Source organism: Chiloscyllium plagiosum, unplaced genomic scaffold, assembly GCF_037043375.1.
Source record: "Chiloscyllium plagiosum isolate Xiang-an unplaced genomic scaffold, Cpla_swu_hap1 HiC_scaffold_24, whole genome shotgun sequence".
In the NCBI taxonomy this organism is placed as follows: domain Eukaryota; kingdom Metazoa; phylum Chordata; class Chondrichthyes; order Orectolobiformes; family Hemiscylliidae; genus Chiloscyllium; species Chiloscyllium plagiosum.
In genome coordinates, this window is record NW_028270162.1 from 41,933,650 (window position 1) to 41,955,761 (window position 22,112).

The 22,112-nt window shown below is 40.2% G+C and overlaps 1 protein-coding gene across 1 annotated transcript in view; it reads left to right on the forward strand.

Moving 5' to 3' along the window:
* Positions 1-22,112, forward strand: part of fbxw8 (F-box and WD repeat domain containing 8) — a 169,995-nt gene that overhangs the window by 36,629 nt on the left and 111,254 nt on the right. Inside the window, exon 5 of the mRNA XM_043715860.2 lies at positions 19,597-19,754. Coding sequence (XP_043571795.2) covers positions 19,597-19,754 — 158 coding nt within the window. The remainder of the gene's footprint in view (positions 1-19,596; positions 19,755-22,112) is intronic.

Sequence of the window (22,112 nt, forward strand, 5' to 3'; positions counted from 1 at the left end):
ATCAGATTCAAAACAGTCCTGGAACACAAGCTCCAGGGAATAAAACGCAAACATTCAATCACCAACAAACAAATGTTCATTCAAACCAAATCACAAAGGGTTAAACTTTCTCCCAGCTGTACAGCTCTTTTCATTTTCTCTCTCTCACACATTGACATATAAATTCAGATATTTACAAACCCAGTCTTTGCCGACCTGTACTTTGGCCAGAAGATGGCGGGACGAAGAATGGATTTCTTAGTCCATACAAAGCAACAATATTTAATCATCTTTTTCCCTTGTACAAGTATTATTTTGCCAATTCCACAACATCCTGCCCAAAGGACTTTCTGGAGGTATGGACTCGCCTCCATTTCCATTGCCTTTTTCTTCTTTTGTTTTCCCGGAGGCTTTTTCCTTTTCCACGGCACAACCCATATTGAGTTCCTTCATTAGTCCCTTATTAACTATTAAAACTCAATCCCGGCTACCAAGGCAATACTTAAAAGTCAATTTTCTTACCTTGGTCTGTGCACAGAGTTGCCTGGCCCCTTTTCGCCGTATTTTCTATTGAGCTCCTATCACTGTCTGATTCAGATGTCTCTCTTGTGGGATCCGTACCAGTCGCCCAAGGGAGCGGACCAAATCAGGACACGAGACAGCTCCTCAATGGGGAACGGGACGTGTCTTCCCAGTGTCCAGGGCCAGCCACTCCCCCCGGCGATGGAAGAAAATCCCGGACGAGACTCCAACTGTGAGAAACAATGCTCACACACTTCAATAATTTCAGTCCGAGACAAGATCTGAATCAGTAGTGTCATTTATTTTACACTTGCAAGTGGGTGTGATGTCCACAAGGCAGGGACAAAAACAGAGTTCAACAAATACTCGATATTTATATAATTTGGTTCCTACATTTTTTTTCTTATTTCATTGTTTCCCCCCCGTTTACATCCTCCACTTCCCTACTCCTGTTTATCTCTTGCCTTATTCGGCCTTGTCTGTGACAAAATGCTTATTTCTGGCCTCACAAGGCCATTTGACCTCATCCCACTGCAGGTCATTGTTAGGCATATTCTTTCTTCATCAGTATCTACTCTTTCCATCTGGACTTCTCCCGAAGCCACTCTGATCCCTATGACCTCTTTAATTGGGGTTTGTTCCTGTGTCTCTGTAAAAGTGGGAAACAGATGTTCATACCTACTAGGCGTATCTGGCCTAACTTCATCCCCTCACAACATCTTGTCTATTTGCCCATAATATCTACCATTGTCTTGCAGTCACGTTTCATGCTGGCATACAATTTTAGCTAATACAAAAACAATTATATACTTCCTCCACATAGTTTCCATTCTTGTTGACTCAGCTCCCGGCCGAAACAACCCCACACTGGTGTGAGTTCATTTACTTTGTATCAGAAATTATAATTGCAGAATTGCAGAACTGCAGAAGTAACATTAATTTACCTATATCCCACAGTGAAGTTCCAAATAAATAATTGCTTTCATCGGTGACACTAATGATTTATTGAAATGGGCCAAATGGCTGCATCCAATGCAGTTACCATCCTGTGTGATGGAAAAAAGAAACAGTTATCCTGACATCAGTAGTAAGTACAATGCCAGAATCTGCTATTTGAGAAGTGGTAACAAGATACTTAGAAAACGTAATATGATTAAGCATGTTTTTATGCCATGGAAATAACATTTCAAAATCTTTGAGGGTCTATCTGGCAGGGTAGATGAGGAGCAAATAAATTTGGTCTTATGGGCTTTCGGAAGGTGTCTGATAAGGTCCCACAAACAAAGAAATTATGTAAAATTAGGGCTTGTGGTTTTGTGGTTACATATTAGCATAGATTGAGGCTTGGTTAATGGACCAGCTTCTGCATCGCAGCTGTGTCCACAAGTTAAAAATCACACAACACCAGGTTATAGTCCAACAGGTTTAATTGGAAGCACACCAGCTTTCGGAGCGACGCTCCTTCATCAGGTGATAACTTTGTACACCCCAGTCCAACACAGGCATCTCCAAATCGTGTCCACAAGTGCCATTGTGTACTTGGTCATTGTTTCCATACTGGAAAGAATGGGCTGCAAGCTCTGTGCCAACCTTCCTTCTCTTCGATGGCTTGAATCTTATTTGTGGCAGATCTGTAAATATACCAAGTATTATTGTGTACATTCCCAGCAATCTTTTCTCGTTTGCTGCTCTATTAAAGTCCTTCCCTGAATTGTTTGCAGCAAAATTAATTTGAAGCCTCCCTCTAGTGAACTGGCACATTCGCTATCCTTTACTCTGCCCTGCTACAGCCCACATTGAAACACATTGTTTGCTGCTTCGATAGTACCTTCTAACAGTACGTGTACCTGGACTGGCAAAAACGGAGATTTGTAAGTTGACTATAGTTCTTCTTCCTCAGATGTCCACACTTCTTGCCTGTTATCATCAGGCAGCAGCTGGAGTAACCGTAAGCATACATGTAGAAAGGGAAGATTGTGATGTGGAAGGCAGGAATCGGAGTGATAGAATGCAGGAATATGGTCACACCAGCTTGAACTTCATACCAGATCGCAGACATATATGAAGTACAATTTGAGAAAATGTACATGATAGGAAAATAACCTTAATCCCGGATGATTGCAGCAATGCTGGTCACAATGGCTTCAGTCACTGCAATGGTAATTATTTTGTACAGTGACTTCCTAGGAAGTCAAACAATGCAGTTGTGCCTATCCCCGTTTGCTGTCTGTTATTTTCCTCCTGTATAGATCATCTTGCCCTGTCAGAGAGTGCAAAGTGTCAGTGAATGTTTTGGATTATGTTTGGCCAACTAACATAACTGAATAATTGGAAGAATGTAGGTGTGGCTTATAGACATGTTAAGTGTGTGAAGGTGAAATACATCATATGCGTGTTAGAAGGGAATCTTGATTCCTAATGGGTGAATGATGAAGGATACCCCGTGAGGTTGTCTCTTTGTTGGGTGCGTTCACCAACTTAAACTGCTTGTGAAATCATTGAACTTTTTGTAGCATTGCTGCCACTGACCTCCAGTTATCTGCTCTCATTTACTGGACAGCCTATAGAAACATGACCACTGTCGTCCTTTCAACTCCCCCGGCTCCAGTGATGTATCTGAGAACCTAGGAACCCTGTCTCTGATGCACTGCTCCATTGTTACTCTTTATTTCTTCTGAAGGATACATTTATAACATTTGCAGCCAGAAGGTATTTCCTCCTTGAGAGGGTGCATGCGAGTTTTAGGAAGTGCACTGGTCATGTGGCTCAGTGATAGTGTCGCAATCTCTGAGTTCATATCCCACCTATTCTAGAGGTATGTCATTACATGTCTGAGCAAGCTGATTAAAAAAGTAAGTATCTCTTGCTAGCCTCACGAACATCAGCAATCAGCTGCAATTGTAATCATGAAGATCAACAGTCAGTTCAAAGTTTATGTGCTGCATACAACACCTTGATTGATGTGAGATAACAGCACATTTCAATTCCTTGCCCACAAAATGGCACACTTGAATTTTAAATCCTGCAAGTTGCAACAACAGAAACAGTTCTTGTCCTGTTTACAGATGTCACAGATTCCCAGTGAAGGGTGCTGTGAAGATCAGAAACTTCATTAGTACAAGTCTCAGCTGAGAAGCACAAGAAAACATTGTTAGTGACAATCAGTGAAATGAATGGTTGTTGCTTTGCTGCATCAAAATCTGGGCCAAATACTTCTCCTGAGCTTTTTTTAATAAAGCCATTAATTATCTTTGTTCCTGAGTGGCCAAGCATAACTCTGACCAAAAAAGCTAGAAATTTCCCAAATATTACTTCATTATATCCTCAGCTGACATCTTTAGCAAATATCCCACTATTCTTCCTTAGCACTGCAACTTAAATTATATTTTACACCAAGACCAGCAAACGAGGACGCTAGATTAGAGAGGAAAAGCACAGTGAAACCAGCAGGAGGAAAAAACTAGGTCACAGAATGACATCATAATAATACCAGGGGCAAGGATAAAAGGGTGGGTTATAGAGTGAGAGTACAAAGAAGCATGTGGGTTTGTAAGTGACGATCATGCATTAAAACAAATTGTTGGGAAACAGCTACGTGGTTGCTGAGTAACTTTCCTTGTTTCTTAGCTAGGACATTCATTCAAATAGCAACTGTTTGGAGTAATTATAGCAGTAACTGAATTAATAATAGAGGTGATCTAGGGGCATTAATTAAAGTTAATAGTTTAAATAAGTTATTAGCAAGGTTATAGAGTCAAACGGCATGGAAACAGACTCTTCGGTCCAACCAGTTCATGCCGACCACGTTCCGAAAGTCTAAATTAGTCCCACCTACCTTCACTTTGCCCATGGCCCTCCAAACCGTTCCTATTCATGAAGTTATCCAAATGTCTTTTCAACATTGTAACTGTAGCCTCATCCACCATTTACTCGAGCAGTTAATTCCGTACACAAAGCACTCTCTGTGGGGGAAAAAAGTTGCCCCTCATTTGCTTTTTAAATCTTTTTCCTCTCACCTTAAAAATAGGCCCTTTAGCTTTGAACTCCCCCACCCTAGGGAAAAGACCCTTGTCATTCACCTTATCTATATCCATTATGATTTTATAAACCTCAATAAGGTTACCTCTCGTGCTCCTAAGTTTCAGTGAATAAAGTCCCAGCCTTTCCAATCTATTTCTATATCTCAAACCCTCCATTCCTGGCAAAATTGTGGTAAATCTTTTCTGAACTCTCTCCAGTTTAATAATAATTTCCTATAACAGGGCGACCAGAACTGCAGACTGTACTTCAGAAGAGACCTCACCATCATCCTGAACCTGATGTCCCAACTCCTATACTCAAAGATCTGAGCAATGAAGGCCTTCTTAACCATCCTATCTACCAGTAACGCAGATTTCAAAGATTATGTATCTGTGCCATTTCAGAACTTCAGGGTACATATGTGTACCTTGAGGACCATGGTACAGAAGGAGTTTTCAGCTCCTACAGTTGAAATTAGTAAGAATTTGCCATAATCTTCCTAGATACTGGGATAATGGGAATGGATTTGACTGAGCTGCTCTACAGAGAGCTGTCATTGACTTAATGACCGCCTTCTGCATTGTCAGTAATTTCAGGACTGTACAAACCCGATGATGCTTAAGATTTTAGCTATGAGTAAGTGAAAATACTAATGCAGAAGTTATGAGTGTATTGTACAATTGTACAAAGTGTTGTGCCTTTGCAACAATATAAATGTTTAGGAATAAGTGATATATATCACATGCATGAGTGCCAATAATATGCAGTATGTATCAAAAAAGTTACCATCTACATAACTAAGAACTCTTGAGAGTGGTATTATTGAGCAAGTGAAAGAAAATACTATACGTGAAAGATTGAGACTACCACATATATCTGAACATCAAATGCAAATGAAAGATGCCTAAAGTCATTCTATTTTCAATTTTGTGTTTCAAATTAGCGTGTGATAAACATTGCTCATTGTACTGCAAAATGATCTTTGTAACCTGGATAATGAGGAATTTAATGAAAAATTAAAGGATGTTTGAACTGAGAGTGTGGAGTTCAAAACATTGTTGTATCTTGCTGTCTGTCTGACCAAAATGACAGAACACTTATACTCTTGTGGGTCTTTGCAAAACTGAATAGTGAAACAGAACATAGTTGTATGGTGGTACCCATTATGGATATTACAGACCTTGAAAAATCAGTAAGAATTTATAGAGATTAGTGTCTGTAAGAAACATTAGCAGTTTCAAATACTGTGCTAATGATGACATGTAAAAAAAAACTTTAATGTCTTCAGTTGCTGTAGGTATTTCATTGTAGCATCCTTGTATTTATTCACAGAAAAGAGCAAATAATATTGTTCTCAACCTATAAACTACTGTACCTCATTGAAGTTGAACTTCACGACCCTCTCTGTGTAGTTAATTCAGTAATTTGCTAGCTTTTCTGATACTCCGATCACCATTATACTCGCTAAGTTCTGTCACTTCGAATTGTATAATGCAGAAGGTCTTTTGTGTCTGACACCTTGCTTCAGATTTAGCCCAGATTATTGCCCTTCATTAGTCACATGGCACCCTCTGAGCAAATAAGTAATATGAAACGATTATTCATTTTGTTTTTAATGGGCCATAAGTATCTGATGCAGAGAAAAGGTGGGTATGGAATGCAAGGAAGTCTGATGCATATCAGATATTGCATTAAGATGCATTTCCAATCTCCAAGCATGACAATTTAAAAAAAATGTTTTATCAGATGAATGCAGCTTGTGCTTCCATTCCATGGTACCAATATTGTTGATTGGTTTGGGAAATTGGAAGTGTACACATTCAACTGCAGGAAAGGAACACATAAGGAGGCTTTTTTTTCCTTTAAAGAATGTGTTCTTCTTTTGTATCTTTAAAGTGCGTGGAGGTCTTATGAAGCAGAAGGTAACAAACTTGCCTCTGAGTCAGAAACTTTGGTTTCAAGTTCCAACCCATGACTTGATGCTCACTGAAGGTGTATTCATATCAAGGCAGTTGAGTGTTAAAATGTAAATCCTTCCAAAATACACAAGTGAGAGGCAACAAGAATATGAAGATTCTTGGTCAGCCACGTGATAGAAAGAACTTTGAACCTCTGTCAACACTTTCCATAGCTCTAAGCCACACCAGCATATAAAAATTGACTTGCCACACAACACTGACACTTTAGGAGATGTTGACACAGTGCTAACATCATTGAACAGCAATCTAGAACAGCAGGCCAATGTTTTGTGGACTGGGTTTGAATCCCATTGTGGACAGACAATGAAATTTGATTCAATTTTTAAAAAACTTGTAATAAAGTCCTGGCCTAATGGTTATCATGTCATTTTTTGAAGACACCCATCTGACTCACTAAATATCATTTCAGGAAGGAAATCTGCCATCCATATCTACATGTCTACATGTCACTCCAGTTATGTGAATTAACTTAACATAAACCAAGATTCACTATTGGAGATCTTTGGTCAGTGAGCCTCAATAACTGTGTTTCCTGAGCTATCATTGGAACTTAACACACAGTTTTCATGTCTAAAATTTCAATTTTGCATCCAGAGCAGATTGAAATCAACATAGTCGTCTTGTTCTGACAGTTGAAATAACGTTTTATATTTCAAATGAATTAAACTCAGTTTTGTCACTGCACCATGTCATTCACAGCATGGAATTATCTGAATGTGACATAATTAACTCTCAGATCATAAGAAGTCTGATGGGGGAAGAGTTGTGCTATTCTAACAATGGGGTGCTTTTTTGGCATTGATTAAGTTGTATTCGTGAACAGAAAGAGACCTTCTAACCTATAGTTACCTGATTTGAGAGCTTTTGATGCTGACAGGGAAGTGTGACTGGATCTCCAGTCCCTATACAGATATCTGTCTTTCCTTGACAAGCAGAAACCGCCAAAACCAAAACTTAGCTGAGGTTTGGGCATGTAGGATTTTAGTCATTCATCTAAGTTGATAATGTCAAATGTAGTGGAGTAGTACAGTTATTACAGTGTAGTAGATTCAAATCTTTAAACAGTGGCCTTCAATGTTGCCCATAGAGGAAGGCACTATTACTACTGACTTAAATACTTGCAAAGTTTGAATTTTTGATGGAACTAAACTGTATAACATGAGAAATGTCATTAGACATTAATCCATTCATTGCTAACATTTCTCAGTAACACTCCATCTGCACATGGAACTTTGCCTATACAATGGCTCCATATCACCAGTTATGTGAGCTTTGAAAGCTGAGTTTGTCAAATTTTAAGTAAGGGAACATGTATGTAATTTGTTGGTTTTCTTTTTAAAATTAACACACTGTAATTGATTTTCTTAACTGATGTCTCTAGGGAGTATATATTCCTTGTGTGCAAAGATCAAGAGAGAGAAGCAGAGCTCTATTGTGGTCGGTTTTCACTCCTTTGCAATGCTTCATGATGTATGAATTTTGCTGGTTGGTGAACATTTGGGTTGGGGGAGTAGGAGTGGTAAACTTCCCCACAATGATGGAAGTCGAGCATTACGAGGGTAATGTGGCAGATTAGAGAGATTCATTCTCACCTTTGCAGTTCTGATTGCTGAGCTAACTTAAATGGGATGCCAAAGTGTTTGTCCATCCTACAAAACCGACTGGTGTTTCGTCCCAGATCATTCCTGTAAATAGCCAGAGGGAGCTTGGAAGCAAATCAGCAATTAATTACTTTGTTTGCCTTTAGAGAAAAGCTGCTGATTGATTCTTGTCTGCTGTCCTTTAATAGTAGATAAAGCCTCAAGGCGAGTGGGAAGACCAGCTCTTTTCTCTTGCCCACGTTCCCCACATGTGACCTTTTGGAAAGCTCACCAAAGTTCAGCACAGATTATCTTACTTTGCTTGCAGCATACCCCAAGCATTCCAGTCATAAAATAAGATAATTATCATTGTTCCCTAGGTGGCTTCATGAATAAGAACCATTTGGTTTTCATAAACAATCAAGTGCAGTAATTGCAAGCTAGTGCTAGTGTAGCTGATCTTGACTGACTAGCAGTTGGGTTGCAACATTTTCAATTTGGAGAAAAAAATTTCAGCTGGAGTTTCCTTTCCTGGTTGAGATCCAGTGACCACTGCTGGTATAGTCTATGTGCAGAGACATCAAATAATAAGTATGGAGTGCAAATACATCCAATATATCAAGTCTTTTGACAGCATTCAGTATTTTTCCTCACACACACAGAATGACAACTTGAATAAGGTACCAGAAGGTCATCTGTGTTCAATGCTAGCATCTTCCCAAATCCAGAAAGAAGAAAATGATGAGCAAGATTCGCAAATTAAAATAAATCCCAAACATGATATTCATTCATGTCCTACATTTAACTACACCTAAAATGTGGAATGTGATTTTGAAAAGTGATTGAAGTTTGATTCATTGATTTAAATATTTTCGATAAACATTTGAATTAGTCCCTCTGGGTGTGGTGTACCTGTAATAATAACAGCTCATCACTGTTTCACTTTACCTACCTGACATTTTCATTACAAGCATGCATTGTAAATGCTTTTAAAAGCTGCCACATTAATGGGACTAAATCTAGTTTTATGATAATTCCATAAGACTCTGTCAACAATTTGATTCAATTGTATCCATCTCTTATTTAATTTACCTCAAATTAGAAAATTTCAGTAGTGCAACTTGCTGGTCTTGGACTCCCCCGAGATTTCCCTTTTTTTCCCTCCTGCTAATTTACTGAGTGCAATGAAGAAGAACAGAGCAGAATTTCATTTATCGATTTGATGAAATATGAACTGTGCGGCAGTACGGTCTTGTGACTTTTTTCTCATGATAATAGAACCTCATGTTTACAGTCTGACATAAGCCAATTTAACCCAGCCTATGTTCGAACCATCTTGTGTATATCATTAAAAATTTATCAAGTGGTAGACGTGGCTGTATACTCCCTCAACCCCTTGATCCCTGCCATTTGAGACTGTTCACTGTGGTTACCTCATTCTTAATCAATGTTGTACATTCCAGATTTTCTTTTGCTACATCTTCGACTTGATGTCATTTAAAGCCATTTATAAAGCCTTTCGTAAATATCAACTGTAGTTGTTCATTTTATTGTTTTTACTGTGTCTGCAGCTTGGGATAATCGAGAAATTGATTAGTTTATCTTACAAGCCAGGTCACATACTGTTTTTCAGCAAAAACAATCTCTAATAAATCTTAGATTTTGTAATCTGTACATTTAAATTTTTGATCAGTTTAAAAAATAATTTTTTCAATAATTTGATTTCATTTAATCCTTTTAATTAAAAACATTGAATAAAGCAAATGTTCATTTTTAAAATAAAGTAGCGCACGTAGTTTATTTTTGGATCAAAATTTTCCATTTACTTCCTTGAAGCTTTGCAAGTGCAGAATGGAGACCAGACACTTGTATAAAGGGAGGAACATGCTGGTATCAGGAAATGTTTCTTTGTACACGATGATAATCTTAAAATTAAACCTAAGGCAGTGTGTGAGTGTGAGAGAGAGAGATAATGATGGATGAAACAGGTTTGTAAATTTATTAGAAGTTGGATATTGTACAATACTCCAGCTTTTTGAATGATCTTATCCTTTTGTGCTTCATGTAATGATTAGGCAATTTAACTTTTGTTAGGATGAGTTCGCTAAATTAAAAAGGTTGGTGTGATAGTACCCTCTTATTATCTTTGTCCTATTGGTTGACTTTGTGCTATGCTATTGTTGATGCCATAAAGATTTCCAGCAGCAGAGAACATCTTCAAACCATATTTGAGGCTACAGTAAAAAGAAAGACATTTCCAAATATGCTTGTCCATCCCAGGAAAAAAGACAATATGTATTTGTTTTCTTAAAAATAAAACTAAATTTGTTTCTTTCATTACGGTCAGAGGTTAATTCCTGCTCTTATTGAAGTTTTTGTTTCAGATTGCTCACCCAACATCATAACTTGTTGTTAAAGTTTGTAAATTACAGTTGAAAAGAAAAGGCTGAATCTTACTTTTTTGGGCTAAGTGCAAGTTGCATCAATTTTTTTTGAGGGCTTCTTGCCTGGACCCCTTGCAAGTTCTCTCACCGTATCTTACCAAACTCCCCACATAGGTTCGAGACACACGCACGCCCTCCACCTCCTCCAAGACGTCTGTTTCTCTGGCCCCAATGCCTCATCTTCACCATGGACATTCAGTCCCTCTACACCTCCATCCGCCATGACCAGGGCCTCCAAGCCCTCCATTTCTTCCTCTCCTGACGTCCCCAGTGGTATCCTTCCACCTACACTCATTCGTTTGGTTGAACTGGTCCTCGCCCTCAACAGTTTCTCCTTCCAATCCTCCCACTTTCTCCAGACGATAGGGGTAGCCATGGGCACCCACATGGGCCCCAGCTATGCCTGTCTCTTTGTTGGCTACGTAAAACAGTTCATCTCCCTACGCTACATTGATGACTGCACCGGTGCCACATTGTGCTCCCATGAGGAGGTCGATCAGTTCATCAAATTCACCAACACGTTCCAGCCTAATTCTAAATTCACCTGGAACATCTCTGATACTTCCCTCCCCGCGTAGACCTCTCCATCACCATCCACAAGGACCGACTCAACACTGACATTTTTTACAAACACATCGACTCCCACAGCTACCTGGATTACACCTCCTCCCACCCTACTTCATGCAAAAATGCTATTGCGTATTCCCAATTCCTCCGCCTCCGCTGCCTCAGGAGGACCAGTTCCACCACAGAACACAACAGATGGCCTCCTTCTTTAAAGACCGAAATTTCCCCTTCCACACGGTTGAAGTTGCCTTCCAACGCATCTCATCCACGTCCTGCACCTCTGTCCTCTAACCCACCCCTCCAACAGCAACAAGGATAGAACCCCCATTGTCCACACCTTCCACCCCACCAACCTCCGCATAAATCACATCATCCGCCGACATTTCCACACCTACAAATGGACCCCACCACCAGGGATATATTTTCCTCCCCACCCCTATCCGTTTTCCGCAAAGACCGTTCTCTCCGTGACTACCTGGTCAGGTTCACGCCCCCAAACAAGCCACTCTCCCCTCCTGGCACCTTTCCCTGTCACCGCAGGAATTGCAAAACCTGCACCCACAACTCCCCTCTTACCTCTGTCCAAGGCCCCAAAGGAGCCTTTCACATCCATCAATGTTTCACCTGCACGTCACACATATCATTTACTGTATCCGTTGCTCCAGATGTGGTCTCCTATACATTGGGGAGACTGTAAGCCTTCTTGCAGAGTGCTTTAGAGAACATCTCTAGGACACCCGCACCAATCAACCCCACCATCCCGTGGCCGAACATTTCAACACCACCTCCCACTCTGCCGAGGCTATGCAGGTCAGGGCTGCCTCCATGGCCACTCCCTCACCACCCAACGCCTGGAGGAAGAATGCCTTATCTTCTGCCTCGGGACCCTTCAACCTCAGGGATCAATGTGGACTTCACCAGATTTCTCATTTAACCTGCTCCCACCTTGCCCCAGTTCCAACCTTCCAGCTCAGCTCCGCCTTCATGACCTGCCCCACCTGTCAATCTTCCTTCTTACCCATCGGCTCCAACCTTCTCTCCGACCTATCACCTTTACCCCCAACTCTGTCCACCTATTGCACTCTCAGCTTCCTGCTCCCCAGCCCCAACCCCCTCCCATTTATCTCTCCACCCCCAAGGCTCCCAGCCTTATTCCTGATGAAGGGATCCGTCCCAAAACGTTGATTTTCCTGCTCCTCAGATGCTGCCTGATCTGCTGTGCTTTTCCAGCAACACACTCTCAACTCTGACCTCCAGCATTTGCAGACCTCACTGTCATCACATTAATTATCAACACGCCCCAAGGCATCTCTCAAACCCACAATCTGTCCATCTTTCCTGGAACAACTCACCACTGCTGGGATATCCCAGAATTCAACAGTATCCCTTGCATCTATGGCATCTTTTAAAAGTCTGTTGTACACCTGGATGAATACTGTCAGTCCTGCGCAGTTGCTGACATGTTCATGACATGGCAGACTTGGGGGGGGGGGGGGGGGGGGCGGGGAGGTCAAGATCCTGCTTTGCAAGCAGGGTCCTGGAGATCTTTGTGGGTAGTGTGGTGCTAGGCAGGACTACCCCTTCAGGATGCAACAGTAGAGGCCACAACACCAGATTATGCCAGCCCGGTCTTGTCTTGCCTGCTGGTTATAACAGTCTCAGCCATCTGCAGAAATGCCAAATGCTTTGGGAAGAAGGTCAATGCCCTTCTCCACTCTATTAGCATAAGTGTCACCATCTACTCTCTCATACGTCACACTCACTCTATCTCTGGTGTACCCATCAACTGTCAGAGATTCTCTGATTGACGATTCACTTGCAATCTATATTTTGGAAACCAGAATTCTCCAGCATTGTTAATGTTAATCTTTTCAATATATCTTGCTATTTCTTCTTTAATGATGAAGTCCAGCATTTTCCCAATAACAAATGTTAGGCTCATTAAGGAGAAAAGGGTAACTAGGGAAAGAATAAAGATCAGCAAGACCACCTGTGTGTGGAACTGCAGGAGATGGAGGAGGATATCAGATGAGTATTTTGCATCAGTGTTGACTGTTGAGAAGGCTATGGAAGATAAAGAATATGGGAAAATAAATAATGACCTCTTGAAAATGTCCATATTGCAGGGGAGGAGGTGTTGGATGTCTTAACTGCATAAAGGTAGATAAATCTCTGGGACCTGATCAGGTGTACCTTAGAATCCTGTGGGAAGCTACGGAAGTGATTGCTGGGCCTCTTGCTGAGATAGTTGTATCATCGATAGTCACAGGTGAGGTGCTGGAAAACTAGAGGTTGCCTAATGTGGTGCCAATGTTTAAGAAAGGTGGTAAGGAAAAGCCAGGGAACTATAGAGCAGTGAGCCTGACGTCGGTGGTGGGCAAGTTGTTGGAGGGAATCCTGAGGGACAGGATTTACATACAATTGAAAAGGCAAGGACTGATTAGGGATAGTCAACATGGCTTTGTATGGGGCAAATTGTGTCTCATGAACTTGATTGAGGTTTTATTTTTTGAAGAAATAAAAATATGATTGATGAAGACAGAGTGGTGAATGAGATCTATATGGACTTAAGTAAGGTGTTTGGTAAGGTTCGTCATGGTGGACTGGTTAGCAAGGTTAGATCACATGGAATACAGTGAGAACTAGCTACTTGGATACAGAACTGGCTTGAAGGTAGAAGATAGAAGGTGCTGGTTGAGGGTTGCTTTTCAAATTGCAGGACTGTGACCAGTGGTATGCTACAAGGATCAGTGCTGGGTACACTGCTTTTTGTCATTTATATAAATGATTTGGATATGAACATAGGAGATGGTTAGTACGTTCACAGATGACATCAAAATTGAAGGTATCGTGGACAGGAAAGAAGGTTACCTCAGAGTACAACAGGATCTTGATCAGATGGGCCAATGGCTGAGGAATTGCAGATGGAGTTTAATTTAGATAATTGAGGTGCTGAATTTTGGAAAGGCAAATCAGGGAAAAATTTATATACTTAACAGTAAGGTTCTGGGAAGTGTTGCTAAACAAAGAGACCTTGGAGTGCATGTTCATAATTCCTTGAAAGTGACGTCGCAGGTAGATAGGATAGTGAAGAAGGTATCTTGTATCCCATATTGGGGAGCAAGAAAGTCTTAGGCTACTGTCACATTATTTGCAAGATAAGATTTCTGGCTTGTATCTTGGAGGATTTGTCAGAGCCACATTAGAACCAGATCAGTGCATTGCTTTGGAATGTAGTTATTTAATTTAAAGTTTGGCATAGCCTCTGATCCTTTAGATATATCTTCTAAATTGTTTGTAACACAATGTTTAGTATTATGTTTGTTTTGTTTGTTTTCCTAAAAAAAAATTGCTTGAAAAACTCAGCTCAGGAATATTACATCATTCTCCCCAGTTCTAGACATTCTGTATTAATACACTGCAATAAATTTAAAGTCTATACTTCCTTACAATTTAAGCAGTAAATTCTGTTTTACAGCCATATAAGTATTTGTTCAGTCATTTATAAAATATGCAGCAATTTATAAAATACATTAACAGGTCTAAGTAATGCATTAACTTGCAATTGTATTTTCAGTGGAATTCTTTTAATTCTTTGAAATTTTTTATATCATGCAATCTAAATCTGAAAATAAATTATATTAATGATATTGTAGAACTCAAGTGCATAGTCAGTTATAGTATACTAAGAGTTGATTTCCTCTTGTTAACTTTAAAGGCTTTTTATCTGTTTCCTCAATGGATGGATGGATTGATTGATTGATTGAAAGAAAGTGAGTTATAAATTCGTTCAGGCCAGATTCCAGTTTCGTCCTAGCATGTACTAAACTGGATAATCTCATCAAGAGTAGTGGTTGAGTATTATATTTATCTTTAGCTTCCTAGAGTTGGAAGGTGAGCTTTGACTTTGGGACTGATCACAAACCAGAGGTTCCATTGCACATGCGTGTTTGTAGACTTTGTGTGAGAATACAGTCAGGTTTACCTGTGAATAGTCTGCCTGAACCGACTGTTGAAATGGGCTTTTGTCAATGTGATGTAAGATCATTGGTGCAAATAAAATGATGTGCTTGGAGTGAAAGCATACCTTTATATCAAAGCTTCCATATCTTCAGAGCATTTCAAAGTGCTGAATTGCACAGGAATTGCATTTGAGTTATAGTCATTGGATTTGTAAGTACCTTCAGGCAAGGGTAGAAAATTGGTGGAATATGAAGAAAGGAGGGTACTACTTCATATTAGAAAGGGCTTTAAACTAAGTAGAGAGTAGCTTCAGGACAGGGATTCATAGACAAACAAAACAAAAGGCTATAGCAACATTACCGAGCAACAATTTTGATAATGAAGCCTGGACTGGGACAGGAAGAGAGTGTGTATAAGTATAAAACAACTGCAGGAAATCGATTCAAAGGAGGGAAAAATAGTTTTAAAAAGCAAAATTAAAGGCTTTTAAATACGTGTAGTATTTGGAGCAAATTAACTGAATTAACAGCACCTGGAGGTTAATACGTACAATCTTATGGATACACATTTACAAGGAGCTCAAAGTTGGGAAGTAAATATTCAGGGATTTTCAAAAGGGCAATCAGGAAGGGAAGGATGGTGGGTAACTTTGTTAGTGTGAAATGCAATGAGTTTGATAGCAAGAAATTAGTGTGGATTGGAAAATGTAGAACCCATAGAGATTGAGATAGGAAATAGCAAGGTGAAGAAATAACAAGACAAAGAAAACACTGATGGAAGTAGCCTGTAGGCCCCCTAATAGCAGAGCTATTCAGTAGGATAGAGAATTAATTATGATATAATGAGGGCACGTATAAAAAGACGGTGCATTATTCATGGGTGACTTTAACTTTCAAGTAAATCATTAAAACCAATTTGCCAAAAACAGCCATTTTGAAAAATTCATAGTGTGCATTCAGGAAAAATATATCTTTGATCAATATCTTATGGATCCAAGATATTGGATCAGGCTATTTTGGACTGGTAATATATAATAAATAATCAGAGTAAAAGATCCCTTGGGAACGATATATTAGCATTCAGTTTGAGAGTGAGATACTTGGTCACTATCAACTGTACTAAACTAAAATAAGACTAAGTGCATAGCGATGAGGACAGAGTTGGCTGGAGTGGACTGGGAAATGTGTTTTGCAGAAAATATGGCTGAGGAACAATGGCAAATCTGTGACCAGTGGTGCTCTGCAAGGATCAATGCTGGGACCTCTGATGATCTGGATGAAAATATAGATGGTGTGTGGGCCAAACTTTTTATGCATAAAGTGGTAGGTGCCTGGAACACACCACCAGGGGAGATAGTGGAAGCAGATGAAACAGCAACATTTTAAAAAGAAAGAAAGAATCCCTGCAGTGTGGAAAAGGGCCTGTCAGCCCAACAAATCCACACCACTTCTTCTGGCAGCTCATTTCATACACATACCATCCTCTGCATGAAAATGCTGCCCCTTCGGTCTCTTTTATATCTTTCCCCTCTCACCCTAAACTTATGCCCTCTAGTTCTGGACTCCCCGACCCCAGGGAAAAGACTTTGTCTATTTATCCTATCTATGCCCCTCATGATTTTATAAACCTCTATAAGGTCACCCCTCAGCCTCCGACACTCCAGGGAAAACAGCCCCAGCCTATTCAATCCTCCAACCCTGGCAAAATCCTTGTGAATCTTTTCTGAACCCTTTCAAGTTTCATAAATCCTTCTGATACGAAAGAGACCAGAATTGCGTGCAATATTCCAACAGTGGCTGCAACATGACCTCCCAATTCCTGTACTCAATACTCTGACCAATAAAGGAAAGCATACCAAATGCCACCTTCACTGTCCTATCTCCCTGCGACTCTACTTTCAAGGAGCTATGAATCTGCACTCCAAGGTCTCTTTGTTCAGCAACACTCCCTCAGACTTTACCATTAAGTGTGTAAGTCCTGCTAAGATTTGCTTTCCCAAAATGCAACACCTCGCATTTATCTAAATTAAACTCCAGCTGCCACTCCTCAGGCCATTGGCCCATCTGATCAAGATCCCGTTGTACACTGAGGTAACCTGCTTCGCTGTCCACTACACCTCCAATTTTGCTGTCATCTGCAAACTTACTAACTATACCACTTATGCGCACAGTCAGATCATTTATGTAAATGACAAGAAGTAGTGGACTCAGCACCGATCCTTGTGGTACTCCACTGGTTATAGTCCTCCAGTCTGAAAAGCAATGCTTAACCACCACCCTCTGTCTTCTACCTTTTGAGCCAGTTCTGTATCCAAATGGCGGGTTTCCCAGTATTCCAGGAGATCTAACCTTGCTAACCAGTCTCCCATGGGGAGTCTGGTCAAATGCCTTAATGAAGTCCAAATAGATCATGTCCAACGCTCTGCCCTTATCAATCCTCTTTGTTACTTCTTCAAAAACTCAATCAAGTTTGTGAGACACGATTTCCCAGCACACAAAGCCATGTTGACTATCCCTAATCAGTCCTTGCCTTTTCAAATACACATGGTAGCCTGGTCTAAAGTTCCTGCCTATTTTTAAAGTGGTCTCAGCCATCTAAACGAATGCCCAGCACTATCGTTACCCCTAAACCAGCATAAGCACCATTATCATCTGTCTGATACCTCACACAATCTTTATTTCTGCTTTACCCACCTCCCACCAAGCCTCCTACTCTAACACTTCCATTGTTGCCTGCAATATCTTCCCCATTTGCCCTCCACTACACCACCCCTGACACTACTAGGCCTGCATGCCCTCTGTGCTGCCTATTCACTTGCTCATGACATCTCCTCACCTGGGCCAAGTGTAATAACTGTACCATCTATTCTGTAATACATAACTCTGTCTCATTCCATGATGAAAACCATCCATCCACAGCATGGCAGAAGAGTCAAGACAGGGGGTGTGCTGCCCATCATTCAGCTCCTCACTCCTAATTAGAAGACCATCCTGATTCTAACTGCCCTGAGCAGTATGTGGACTGCTAAAGGAGTCTGCCTTTGCCTTATTTTGCCTGGAACTCCTGGGAAAAGGCTTGACTTGTCAGGGGCCTGCTGACACCTATGTCAAGCTTCCTGGCTTTGTGTCGACACTAAATGGCACAACAAGACAGCAGTAATATGAGCCTCGTTTCTCTAGTTGAGAGGGCATCAAGTAGGCTCAGCATGAATGAGCCGTATGACATGAGCAAACAAAGAGCCTGGAGATGCACCCTGGTCCAGTCTATATTCAATTTCCCTGAATATACAATGTCCTTGCAGCAGGATTAAAATGGTAGCTGGCAGTGCAGTCTAAAGCACTGCATTAAAGAAGATTGGAAATATGTCATGAGGGTTCTGAAAAACTAGCATGTCCGATGCCAGTGTCTGTGGACATGTATGTGTGTGTGTGGCCATCGCTCACAGCAAGCCTGAGATGTTGGTGACCAGTTTCCAACATAGAGGTTGCTTGGAGCAATAGTGAACAAAACCCACCAGGTGTTTGCTCTGGTTTCTTTGCTGAGTTATCCCGATACTCCAGCTTGTTTCGTGAGTTTGGTAATATGAACACCTGAATATTAATGAGGCAAGTTGTAGCATTAACAAGGCATTTAATAAGCGCTAATCCCTGTTAACTGGCAACTTGCTGCCGAGTGAGAATCCCGCCATGCCACTTATGAAAAGCAGAACTGATGGTGTGAATCGTTCCCTTGTTGTGAAGGCCCTCACTGTACTTGTCACCCAATTCTGCCGCATATCTCACCATTGTCCACATCTCACACACCCCTAAAAAAAATTCCATCCATTATTTGCTTACTATTCAATGGATCTAAATTAAATAAAATATTTTATTCTTTCCAAGTCAATGTATTTAATAATACTACTGTTTAAATACATGTTTGAGGTAATTTAAATGTCTCATTTCTATTAAATCCAGTTGATTAAAATTGTTACTTTACAAGTGTTACCATGACTGAAGGTCATTCATTTCTTCACCTGTAACAAAAGAGTTCAATCAGGTAGAAATAAACCATTTGTCCTATGTTATTTTAAAAAAAACCTTCTGCCTAAAAATATGTTCTTCAAGAATCAGCTCTTCGTCTAGGTTTCCACTTGTCTGCTTCCCAACCTGTGATTTTTCTCTCCATTTGCCTAAAAGCTGGAAAAATTGTGAGCTAGCAAGCAAAGAAGTCCAGACCCAGAGCCATAATCTATAACCAACCAGCAGTCACACATGTTTTAAAAATTATATCATTCAAAATAAATATCTATCTGATCAGATCTAAATAAAATATAGCTTCTTGTTTTGATTGATGATGGGAATTATCACTTTTTTATCTAACTGCATAAATTTGCCTTTTGTTGAGAAGATTGCTGTCTTCTATGATTTAAATTATGTTCAGTGACCGCATTTGCAGCTTATGAGTCATAAACATAGCTGCTGATATTATTTCCAATTAGTATCTTCAGTAGGTGGCCAGTATTTGGAATAAACAAGCAGATAATTGAACTGGTTCTTTCAGATACACATCAGGAGATGTGAGAATGTGGGACATAAGCACCTGGGACAGCAGTGCCTTGTATCTGGAAACGTCACAGAGCTCTGCAGAACTTGGACCACGGCCACCCGTCTCTTTTGTGAGGATAAATAGCACCATAGCAGTGGCGGCTTACAAGGGCGGTGAGTACCAAAAACACCACCACAGGGTTGTTCAACAATTAACAGCAGCAGCTGCTGCAGACATTTACTGTGAGGTTTAGAAAGGAACACTTCTGGCCAATAATCTAAATGCATTAGTGGGCAGCACAAACACATTACCATTAATGTTGCTATTATGTCGTCCGAAAAGTGTAATGCCAGTATTTCAGTTCCAGTATATTGTAATGGGGGAAAGAAACATTTTGGCTGCTCCTTGAGGATGTGAATCTAGTTCATGATGCCTTCTGAAAACAGCAATTCGGTAAACCTTAAAAGGCACATATGAATAGCAAAATACTTCAGGAAAATAAATGGAATTTTTTTTTAGTGGTTTTTAATATTTGTTTGTTTTATTGCACTTTATAATGCAATCTGCACCCTTTGCTTTGAATGCTGAGTGTTACATAATGTAAATGGGGTGGGTCGTAAAATTCAAAAAGAGCATAATTCATGTTTGCATTCACCTTCCATTGCATTTTGGGGCCGAGGGTCCAAAAGTTTAAATGTTTTTGTACTTGCCAAACGCATGAACATTTTGAAGTTGTTAAAACCATCTGAAGAAGTGCATGGCCAAAGCTTTATGATGCTGTTTAGACACAAGGATGGCTAAATCATCAACCCCTTTTGTTTTGGCATTGTCATTTTTTTACCTTTTTCACAGTCACTTTCAATATTTCCTTAGCAAGGTGAACAAATTTGAGATTGTCCTAACTCCAAATAAAATGCACAGAGTGATAAGGGTGAGAGATCTGTGATTGAATAGCATGCCAACCTTTTCCTTGCACTAAGAATGATTGTTTCAGGCAACCCCCCAGAGGGTTGTCAGAATCTCTGGTATAATAAAATCTTAAGGTGAAATGGAAAAAGATTGAAAACTGCTAGTGAGGACAAATCCAGTTGGAGACCTTGCTATTATCAATTAATATTATTGCAAAACAGTCACCAGTAATTTGTAGAAATATTTTGCATGTAAAAGTCAATTAATCAATTTAAATTATATAAAATAGTGAAGAGTAAAATGGCACAAAACAAGTTGAGAAATAACCAATGGATGAAGATTTGAATCTAAACCTTTTAAGTCTATTATAGTAACAATATAGTATCAGAAATTGGTTAGGTGTCACTTCTCTCCATGAGCCTTCATAATATTTTGTACTCTATTCTCCAAAACCCATTTCATTACCTATGCACCATGCCGCTATGGCTCCTCGCTTGTCCTGCCTTCCCTGTTGTCAGACGCAGACGTACTTGCCACTGCTGGGATCTCCCAGGATTCCTAGCACCGCGCCAATTTTAAAACTCAGCTGTCCATCAGGTCAAGAGCTGCCAGCGGGAGTTCTTTCAACTGTGCACATAGTGGGAGGAGAAATAAACATTTCTAAGGGCACATAGATGGCACAGCTGACATTTTAGTCCAAATACAAATGGACATTTGTAAATCTATTGCTATTTAAGAACCAAGCTACACAAGCTACTTGTCCTTGGTCTCAGCCATCTTAAAACCCTGACTAAGGGAGTACTAGTCTTTTCTCCCAATGCTAAAACGTAGTTATGCCAATCATCAAGTTGCACTATTCATTCCCCCGGGAGAAACCAGACTCTAGCTTACTCTATAGATTATAAAGGTACAGGTACCTGACCATGACCAACCAAAGAAGCCACAGACCATATCCAAGCTCCTGGACCAAGAGCAGACTGTGCACTTGATATTCTATGTCAGGCACTTTAATTAAAGGCTTGGCCTAACTATTCTTTGTTTACACTTTGAGGAATAGCCATTGGTTGAAGCATATGCAATGTGTTTGCCACTTAACATTGCTGGCAGATGGTTCAGGTCTGAGATTATCGTAGCACATTGCTCTACAGCAATATAGCCACACCCTGACTGATCATTGCTCGCAGTCATGGCATGCTGTCTGGCTTTGTGGCTATGCTAAATAAAAAATAACACAGAAATACCGTGAGCCTTTAAACTCTGGTTGAGGACTCAAAACACACAAAGGCAAGGCAAGACAATACAACAATGCTGTGAGCATTCAAGTAGTCACAATGTGAATGAGTGCTCATAGAAAAAGCAAGGAGGCTTGGCCAATCAAAACCAACCTTTCCTAATTTAAATTTTAAATGAAATCTGACTGTAAAATGTCAATCAACATTAATGCATTCCCCATTACAACACCTCTACCACTGAGTCTACGTGTCAATCAACCAGCACTTGCATCTCATGCAGTACAAATGTTAGTTTTCCCTTCTTGTGAATTGTCCTGTATAAGATGAAAAGGTTTGACAAAATGTGTCTTATTTATGCGATGTTAGAATTCTATACTACACACCAACTTT